The sequence below is a fragment of the Xiphias gladius genome, chromosome 17, assembly GCF_016859285.1.
Source record: "Xiphias gladius isolate SHS-SW01 ecotype Sanya breed wild chromosome 17, ASM1685928v1, whole genome shotgun sequence".
Lineage (NCBI taxonomy): Eukaryota > Metazoa > Chordata > Actinopteri > Istiophoriformes > Xiphiidae > Xiphias > Xiphias gladius.
In genome coordinates, this window is record NC_053416.1 from 26,563,270 (window position 1) to 26,573,468 (window position 10,199).

The window sequence follows — 10,199 nt, forward strand, 5'->3', positions numbered from 1 at the left end:
TTACACCCTCTCCTCCCTGAAGTTTGTGTGTGTGTGTGAGGTGGACAAGAGAGGGCCCTTCAACTGACCTCTGATTCTAAGCGACCTTATGTTCATGTGTGTGTGTGTGTGTGTGTGTGTGTGTGTCTGCAGGTGCAGGATGTACAGCTTTATGGGTGGAGGGTTGTTCTGTGCAGGCGTGGGGAACATCCTCCTGATTGTTTCCACAGCAACCGATTACTGGATTCAGTATCGGCAGTCCAGCAACTACATGCACCAGGGTCTGTGGCGGTACTGTATGCCGGGGAAATGCTTCCCACACAACGTCAGCATTGGTAAGTGTAGCCGAATAGTATCGATGACTGACAAACTACTAACTTCCATATTTTTCAGTTAGCTCTACAAACATTTTTGAAATGCGGAGCTGTTCCAGAGGCAGAAGTCATTCCGCTGGCTGAGGTAAAGCTCAGTGGGTGGAGCCAAAGATTCAACATTTTTCAAAGTGTTACAAGCTAGCAAGAAAAGTTATCTCCACTCTGTAATCTTAACTCTGTATACAGTACTGTGCTATTGTATGTCAACAATTCCTTCATTCTTACTTGAGAATGGCCGTAACTATCTCAAAAGTTCAGCATGCTGACAAACAACCTTGGACAGCTGTATGTTTCTATTGCTAATTTAAATTGGGAAGGACAGCTGGGCTGACTTGTTCACCCATACAGTCAGGCTGAAATGGCAGCAGTATGAGTATTATTATAAGACTACATTTTTCAGTTAGTAGCAGTAGCATATAGGCTTCTCAATGTTAGTAATGTTAACATTTTTCTTATCACTTGCCCTTTTCACTGAATTCCAGTCTACTCACCGGCATTTGTGACTGCCACAGCACAGAAAATCTTCGTATTACATTCTACAAAAATGAATGCCCTATTTTTCATGACATTACACTGTGAAATACACTAAGGATGTGTACTTTGGTTTCATCACAAATAAAATACTGTGATACCTGATTTTCCAGTTTTTGTTTGTTTATTCATTCATTTATATATTTATGTGGAGTTATGGGTAAGGTAATGTTTTCGTCATGGTTACACTTTATTTAGTGTAAAAAAAAAAAAAAAGATCCCAGTACTGTCTGTCCACACAGTCCCCCCCCCCTCGTACAAATCAGAAGAACAACAAAATGTACAAACACATTTCTAGAAGATTGAGCACTACTGAGGAAGAACATTTGAAGTTTGTTGTCTCCTCTCTTTGAGTTTTAACTCATCTTGCACATTGTCTCTGCCTCCAGAACAGCAAGTGTTAAATACAACTTTACTCTGTCTTATGTGTTCCATCACGTCTGTTAAAGATGTGGTTGATAAAGTTAGGATTTCCATCTGACAACAGTTTGACAAACTGAAGCATTGCATCTCAGATCATTCACCTCTGTTGACTTGCACTGACCCCACCAGTGACTGACCTTTGACCTTGTCCACAGCCCACTTAGACGCCACCCGTGCCCTCATGATCCTCTCTCTTTTGGCTTGTTTCATTGGTATCATCATTGGCATTATGGCCTTCATCCATTACTCCTCCTTCGACAGGTTTGACAAAACCTTTGCTGCAGGCATAATGTTTTTCATCTCATGTAAGTTCAACTCTGTTGTTTTTGTACTTACTTAGTTTGGTTTCAGCTGTAATTTGCATTTAATTTGACCTTAATTGATTTCAATAACAAAAGACTGTGACTCAAGGCAAGTTTTTGAAAAGTAAAAAAAATAATGTACTAAACAGGAAGTAATGGCTTTTTAATGATTCCATTATCAGCAAAATGTCACAACAAAGTATAGCTGCTTGTTAAAATTATAAAAGATCTCATTCAGGACAGAGAGTTTTCATTAAGCTCCTGTTTTAAATGCTTTGTTTTGCAATTATTTGTAGTGGCCTTTATTGAGTATAATTGAGATCATTTGCTGTTCTTCTGTAACTAAGAGAGAATCATTGGTCACATTTTGTAACTGGAAACTCCAGGTTCCATCAGCAGCAATAGTAGAGGTTGGCCATTTTTTACAATCTATCTGAAACATGTTCTTCAGATTTTCATTTTCTTTTTCTGCTCAGGCTTTTTAGTGTTTCTAGCAATGGCAGTGTACACTGGTGTGACTATTCACTACTATGGGAAACGCTATGGAAACTGGAGGTTCTCCTGGTCCTATATCATTGGCTGGGTGTCAGTGGTGCTCACGTTCTTTTCAGGTAAACATGCAAACCAACAAACCCAACTGTGTCAGGATTTCTTTTGTTCACAAAGGTGCCGCCAAATTCCTTATCTTGTCAGGTTTCCACCCATGGTGAGTTCAGTTTGAAATTCAGTCCCATTTTAGCTTTGTTTTCTGCTAAATGTTAACCTCTTTCAAAGCTATAACCTTGAGGGAGTTCCTGGATAAGCAACTAATGCACTCAGTGAAGTGTCGATAAATTATATGCATGGATAACATATTTTATGATGTCATGGTCTGCAACAGGCTCGAAATACTTTTCATATTTAGGATTAATTTTACCCTAAATCATGGCGTACATTTTGAAAATTCAAATGTAGTGTGGCAGATAAAATTGTATTTACGTCCACATAATGTCAAGGCCTCAACTAGTACCTTTATGCCTGGGTAATTGTATTCATACCACATGTGTAATAAAGAAAACAAAATCTACATATAATATGTAATATTACACAATACAATGACTCACATTCTCAGCAGAAAAAAGTTAGACCATACATGGATTAACCCATAGTCAAACAGCTGAAACAATGATGTGACATTATAAGTAAGTGTGCTTATCTCTGGATCCTCCGCTAAGCTGTGCAAACAAGACATGATGTGCATTTGTTTGTATGACATTTTTCAGAATTTGCATGCATTAATTGGATGCCAAATACACAGCAAATGTATAACATGCTGCTGTATGGATTTTGTATTCACAACAAACACTTTTCGACATAGCAGAGGATCTTAAATGTGTGTCTCTATCAGTTAGGCTGGTGGTAAAAAGCAACAAAAAAAAGAACCGCGTGTTTTATGAGTTTAAACACATGAATAAAAAGTCCCACAAATCCACAAGATCACACACAATGTTTCTCCTTTTCAGCTCATAGAAATTTAAATAATTCATTCTAAGATGCATATGAGTGAAATTTCCTGATGGCCTGATCTAACCTAACCCTATCTTTTCAGGTGTATTCTATATGTGTGCCTATCGGATGCATGAATGCCCCAGGAACGCTAACTCTCATTAGAAGACACAAACCATCCTCCACAAATAAGCAAAGGATAATGATCACGAGAGCTGCATCAACACTGTATGTAGATTCTCACCATTAACATGGATGCACAGTTTACTTCTGCAACATGAATGATCAAAGTTTGAATGATTTCAATAAAAAGACTGGGGGAAATATGACTCTTCATTTTCATCCACACACACTGTAGTTATTTTACTCAATAACTAAAAAAAAGTCTGCATGCTTAGTCATCCGCTATTTGTGTTCCCAGTTAAACTGTTTTTAGCATTGTCTGATAACGTTTTTGGAGGTTGGCCAGTTGGTTTTATGTCACTAGTAGATCATAAAACCAGCTGGCCAGTGTTACAAAGCTCAGGGCTCATAGTTTTATAATACTGTGCGTCCATACCATAGACAGGTATTAATCTGTCCTACAAAATTAAGTTCAGACCAGTCTGTGTTGAAAAAACGATATACAATTATGGCTGAACACGCATCTAAATGTACATATATATTCCAATAGCAAAATCTTGTTGAAAAGTATTCTTCGTGATGATTGTTATGATGTCTTTTTTGATGTCTAATGGAAAAGTACAACCACGTTTTACCTCGCCATTTTGGAGAGTGCATCGAAAAAGAACTGCACATTTTCGAGTTTTATATATTAGAATATTATTGAAAATAATATCTTATTCTGAAGATAGAAAATACCATAAACAATTATTCTGTTTTCTAAAATTACATTTTGCACGTATAAGTAAGTTTTATACCGAACAAACTGTATTTTTGTTTTAAACCATTAACATGATTTCTATATTACAGAAATGCTAAGGGGTAGAAAGGACTATTAAGGACCTATGATGTTTTACCTACGATTTGTATTATTATTTATATAAGCCCCGGAATGCCGATACATTCACCCTCAAATACATTTCAGTGGGTTTTCCTCCTCTCCATCCCTTTATTCCTTCACGCCATCGTTCACTACCACCAGCATGGCCGCTTTGAATGCTATAAACTAAGTATAAGCCAATGCACTGCTGCAGACCTCTTATCCAAACGTACCACTTAACGGAGTGACGCACTGCCTCACCGGCTCAAATTTTTACTTAATGAAATGGCCACAAAAAGCGGCTTAACCGCGCCTCGAGAACGGGTCCTTAAGACGATTTCATCACCATTTGTTTCATTTACTTTCTAATTTCCCCCTAAAAGCAACTTGTTATCCTGGTGCGCTCCATGAAAGGGATTGACGCACAGCCAGGTGCAGCAGGGTTACCTCCATCTGCTGTGGCCATGTCTTCAAAAGCTCTTTTCTTTTCTGCTGCTATTCTTTAACTTCACCTTTGGATTTAAAAAAAAAACGAGATAAGATTTTTATGTAGTTTTGACTCCTGGAATATTTTTTTTCTTCATTTATAATTTCATTTGTTTCCTGGGTTACTTTTCCGACTAATACTTGACTTGTCATTTATAAATGACAGATTATGTCTCTCACTATAAGAGGGAAAATGTAATGATGACTTTTGCTGCACATTTTGCAGCAGCAACAGCCATGGATGGAAGTTATTACTGAGTCGCCTTATGGCACCAGGTAGCACTAATTTACAGTCTTCACCATACCAAAGGTTGTTTGATTTACAGCCAGCGGACGGTGCTTATTTAGATTTTGGGCACACGCGCCCATTTAACACAAACCCATGCAAACTAATGCAGCAGAGCAGAGCTTTTCCGACGTAACTGAACAGTAATTAATTTGTTCTCCCTGCGTCTGATCAAATGGAAATCCTGTCCTTCAGACCAAGGATTACAACTTCCGCTCTAACATCTCCCCTAATTGCCTAATAGCATTGCAGCGTGAATTCTGCCTACATTAAGACACTTTCACATTAACTGGCCTGATTGGAAATGTGATGACAACACCGTATCAACAAATTATTGCGCACCGCTTTCTTTCGCAAACGGGCACGGGAGCGGCACTTGTACTCTCCCAGATTTTAATACCGACAATTACAGCCAATTTGGGCGGAATTACTAGACAGACCTGTAGCAGCCTAATCCTCATGTGACACGGGCTACATCACTCGATTCACAAACTACTAACATGATGGAAGGGATCGGAGTACATTTTTCGGACAATGAAAAGCACTGCCTGTGGTCGCATTTTCGAGTCCCAAGACAAGTCAATCTAAAGTTTTGGGTCGAAGGCTATCATCGAATTTGATGACTTACAGGAAGATTCAAAGAGTTACATGAAATATCACAGCCATGCCATAAGAGATACCCAAATCATGATTTTAGGCTATCTAGGTTAGATACTCACAAACAGATTCAACTCAGCACTGCATTGGCTCAACGACGAACTATTAACTACTGCAGGAATATCCAAATGGTTCGGTCAGGAACACTAGGCCAATAAAATGCTCTCTACATTAATAGCAACTTCAAATTTTCTGTCTAAGTCGCCGTTTGGCAAACGTACTGGAAATGGCTGTTCGATGTACCTTCCAGTAAAGTAAACCAGAAAAAATAAGCTACCACAGAAAGACTGCGCCGTCTAACAGGTCAATAAAATGTGCTAAAAAAGAAGTAGTCTGCTGTGGGTCAGTGCTGTAGATCTCACGTGAGATAGCAAGTACGTCTGCTTTGTATTTTATGCTTAACGAAATTTAACCTTTAATGATCATTTTGTTTGTAACCTGTTTGACAAAGTATATTTAGGCTAAATAACGAATCGTTCTTCCTTACAGTGCTTGCGAACCTGGTACAAACAGCTTGGTTACATAGATTTTCAGCTGCCGCTCGGAGGAACTGCGACGCTGCCACAGGTGCGCTGCTTATCATGGAATCGGTTGGCTTTTTTTCCACCAGCCTCGAAAGCGCCGCGACCAATCAGGCCGAAGAACCAGCCCTTCACAGGGCCCCACCAACCATGCGATGCTCTCATTGGCTGATGCGCAAATCAGTTTCCCCAATCCGCTACTGTCTCTGAATAAATACTTGCCGGATAGCTGCCCTCCCACTGATTTCTATGTCACTGATCACTCACTGGCTGCATTTAAGCCTGGGAGACTCGAGGGGGGGGGGAGAGAAAGAAGTTGATGCAGGTTTAACAGCATAAAAAAAAATATCCAAACCAAACAAACACCATGAGTATGAACTACGCGTCTTCGGCGCCCGCGCAGAGGTCGACGTCGTTTTTCATTGAGGACATCTTACTGCACAAGCCCAAGCCGTTGAGAGAGGTCATTCCCTCGCCTTTCTGTAGTTCCCTGGCCTCTCGGATGCCCATCCTGGAGTATGGATATCCACTGATGCCAACTCCAATACTGGCGCCGCATCCACACCATCCGCTGCACAAGCCAGAACATCACCAGTACTTCTTCACATCTGGTAAGCAGCGCAGAGCCTGCGAGGGGAGAGGTAGAGGCCTCGTAGCAAGGAAGCTTCTGTCGGATAAAGGCTCTAGTAGGTTATTACTTAGACGAAAATGCTGCTGGAGTCTATAACATATAGCTACGAACGATGCATTTAAAAAAAATAAACACAAATCTTTGACTATTCAAAAGGGAAAGCCATTGGTAATACTTAATAATCCGTGGATTTACATATATTGCATCAATGAGTTTGGGAATATAACATAATTGACGGTGACTGACGGATTGAAATGAATCCTCTCACATACAAAATGAAGTCGTGAATGATCAAAAGTTCCAGTGGTCGAGCACCTCAGAAAATAGCACTAAGCAGTATTTTATTTATTTCAGCATAGGATTACGTTTTACTTTACTGCATTAAAAATTATTTTTAAAATGACATTAGCGCAAACACTCTTATTAATTTTATTTATGCCCAACTTACAAAAAGGCAATTATTGTTGGTCTGGTAATTCTGTAAAAAAATAGTTAGTTAATAGTTATGGTTTTTATATTCACTAAAAATCATGTCAGTAACAACCTACCAATTCAATCGCCAATTCATCCCTTACAGTGAATTTAGTTGATGTGATATGTTTAGAGTTGTTGTTGATTTTTCTCAGTTATCCTTTCAAATCCCCGTTTTCTACTGCCTGTAGGGATGCAGATGCCGGCCCTGTTCCAGCACCACGCAGAGCTACCAGGGAAGCACTGCAGACGCAGGAAGGCCCGGACGGTTTTCTCCGACTCGCAGCTGTCCGGCCTGGAAAAGAGGTTTGAAATCCAGCGGTACCTATCCACGCCAGAAAGAGTGGAGCTGGCCACGGCGCTCAGCCTGTCCGAGACACAGGTGCGCACGCGCACATGCACGCACGCACAAACACACGCACACACTTTTTTTTTTTTTTTTGGTTTAACGTCTTAAGAATTGTGTGACGTGATGTGTGATAATAAATACATGAAATACATTCAGGGAATTGCTCCTATTTCAAAATCTACCAGTCAATCTAATATTAGACATAAAGTAAATATCGTTCAGGGTATTTAAATAACCTAAAACGAATTTACAAATCATTTTGGCTTTATATTAATAGATTTTGGGAATTCTTTAGATTAGATGTCAACAAAGGGTATATTTGGTTACATGTTTTTCTGATCCTTCTTTCACCCCCCACCCCAGGTGAAAACGTGGTTTCAGAACCGGCGGATGAAGCACAAGAAGCAGCTGAGGAAAGCGCAGGACGAGCGGAAGACGCCCGGGGAGCTGGAGCGATCCGCGGGGAACTCCAGCGAGAGCGAACTGAACGACAAGGGCGCAGAGGATCTGAAACAAGGACTGGAGCCGGACTCGTACCTGCTGGAGGAAAACGACGACGATGTGGACATCGAGGATGACATTTGCTCCCCGGATCATCTACTATAGTAGGCTGTAGAGTTGATTCATAAGCAGCGACTTCCACATTGTAAATGTACTGTAGATAACGCACTATAGATAACAGGCAAAGTGGGGGTACTAATTTTTTTCCGTGTTTTTATGTTTGAGGAAACACAGACTATATCCACGCTGTCATCATTATTCATTATTATTATTATTATTATTATTATTATTATTATCACGAAAACGTCTGTACATTTGTTCATTTTTTAAAATTGAATTCGGGGAATAACCCAATCGAATAGCTCTTTGCTTTGTAACATAGACGCATCTTGCCACGCCATTCTTTTGCACTTTTATCCCAAAAAGAAAATTTCCATGCTACTCATTTACTAATTTTTATCGTTATCTTTTCCCCCTAATTGTCTACGTCTTGACATTTTCTTTGCAGTTTTTCCATACTGTTGTAAATTCCGTTGATGAAGTTTGGGTGGAAGGCACTGTGCTTCAGTAACTGCCGTTTCTATTTTTGTGTGTACATATACTGTATATACCCTATATAAATAATGAATCGGTAATCGGCTCCGTTTATGTGACACCTTTTATATTTTTTACGACCGGAAAGCCCACTTTTCTTTGCTGTTTACATTTTCAAACCTCAACTGAGCAGGGACCATTTGGAAGAGATAGAAAAATAATCACATAAATATACCATTAATGTAGGGCTATTGTTTAAGCTGCACATGTGCATGTGATCCTGTTATCACGGTCAGCTGTTCAAGCGAGTTCAAACGGCTCTTTCCTCGGCTGGTGTAACCACTTGCATTAGGAGCCAGTCTTCACAGCATGCAGCTCAGTTTTGAATGAGAGGCTGCTTGTTCTCTACTGGGTTCCCTGCATGGTGGCCCTGGAGCCCGCTGTGCTTTAAGCCAACAAACACAAACGCATAAGACTGACAGCAAGAAATTACAAATAGTCAGCAGCGCTCGAACCCACTCCAGACTGCACGTTAAGAAAATGTTTGTTATGTATTCCCCCTCTAAACATGGCCCCCCGAGTCAACCTGCTTCGGTGATCTATGTCCATTGTCATATTTGAAGTTAAATGATGCTTAGTTGACAATCAAATTCACTGCAAAACAGGGGGATGTTTTGTCTGTTTCTTTCAGCAGACACCCAGTTAAGTGATCGTTAATAAAGGGCAGGAATTACAAAAATTTTATTTTCTAATGGGAGGCATATTAAATATTAAATATCTTAATATTAACATTTGAATGTTAAAATATTTAATTTGTTAATATGCCAAGAAATTAAACTTGCCAAAAATTTCGTTTAATTGAAAAAATCTAGTTATATAACCATTTAATGTACTCTTTGTGCCAACTTAAATCTTTTTATATCCACTGTGTTCAGTGCAGAATATGGCTATGGAAATATTGGGCTGTTTGTTTGTTTTTTGATTGACAGTGGTCAGAATTAAATCTTACAGGAATGAGCACATATTTATTACATAGTTCATTTAGCTACTGTTAAGAGAAAACTTTCCAAGCATTGTTCATGGAAAGAATGGAACAAACCAAGAAAAAAATCATCCAACAAACAGATTCAACAAAAATTTAGCGCATTTTGTCATTTTATTGTGAACATTCTAAAGAATACAGCCCATTATTTCTCTAAGGGTTTGCCTTGCAGTGTAATTTGATGAGTTCATCATTCAGAGCTGGAATTTACAGCAGCGGTGCAGTATTTCCTGTGTCCTAACGCATATTGGTATGCGAAAAAACATTAAAATAATTTTTGTGCTATTTCAGTGTTATTTTGTTAATTCACTGATAAAGTAATTTGCCAGTGTTCTATGTGCAGGATTTTCTCATTCAAATCATCTTTATATAATCTTGATCAACAGATGTCCACCATATCAACTACAATGAAATCCACATTTCAGTGTGTACCCTCTGGTCCAATAAACAAAGCTACTGTAAGACTGTAGTAGCACATTAATACTACAACGTTCTCAGAGCATTGTGGTAAACCATTTACTGTGTAGTTATTACTATGATAATGTTGGCGGTTAGAAGGGTAGTAAAGTATTTATTGTAGTCAGTCATTTGATCACACTTCTGAAACAAGCATGTAAGAGCCACACAAACACACACGCATTTCAG

General features: G+C 39.2%; 2 protein-coding genes across 2 annotated transcripts; both read left to right on the plus strand.

The window, feature by feature from the left end:
• Nucleotides 1-139: 139 nt before the first annotated feature.
• On the plus strand, nt 140-3,259 carry lim2.1 (lens intrinsic membrane protein 2.1). The gene is made up of 4 exons (XM_040151092.1): nt 140-314; nt 1,463-1,612; nt 2,086-2,220; nt 3,198-3,259. Exons 1-4 carry the CDS (start codon nt 140-142, stop codon nt 3,257-3,259), a joined length of 522 nt encoding a protein of 173 aa, XP_040007026.1.
• A 3,134-nt stretch (nt 3,260-6,393) lies between these two features.
• bsx (brain-specific homeobox) lies at nt 6,394-8,083 on the plus strand. The gene is made up of 3 exons (XM_040151356.1): nt 6,394-6,637; nt 7,320-7,510; nt 7,841-8,083. The coding sequence occupies exons 1-3, from the start codon at nt 6,394-6,396 to the stop codon at nt 8,081-8,083; spliced, it is 678 nt and encodes a 225-aa protein (XP_040007290.1).
• The last annotated feature ends 2,116 nt before the right edge of the window (nt 8,084-10,199 follow it).

Excerpts from the sequence above, each read along its gene's own strand:
- lim2.1 (XM_040151092.1), top strand. The coding sequence starts at position 140 with ATGTACAGCTTTATGGGTGGAGGGTTGTTCTGTGCAGGCGTGGGGAAC. Across the intron at positions 1,613-2,085 it reads CATAATGTTTTTCATCTCAT|GCTTTTTAGTGTTTCTAGCA; the intron begins GTAAGTTCAACT and ends TTTTCTGCTCAG. Across the intron at positions 2,221-3,197 it reads GGTGCTCACGTTCTTTTCAG|GTGTATTCTATATGTGTGCC; the intron begins GTAAACATGCAA and ends CTATCTTTTCAG.
- bsx (XM_040151356.1), top strand. The coding sequence starts at position 6,394 with ATGAGTATGAACTACGCGTCTTCGGCGCCCGCGCAGAGGTCGACGTCG. Across the intron at positions 6,638-7,319 it reads CCAGTACTTCTTCACATCTG|GGATGCAGATGCCGGCCCTG; the intron begins GTAAGCAGCGCA and ends TACTGCCTGTAG. Across the intron at positions 7,511-7,840 it reads TCAGCCTGTCCGAGACACAG|GTGAAAACGTGGTTTCAGAA; the intron begins GTGCGCACGCGC and ends CCCCCACCCCAG.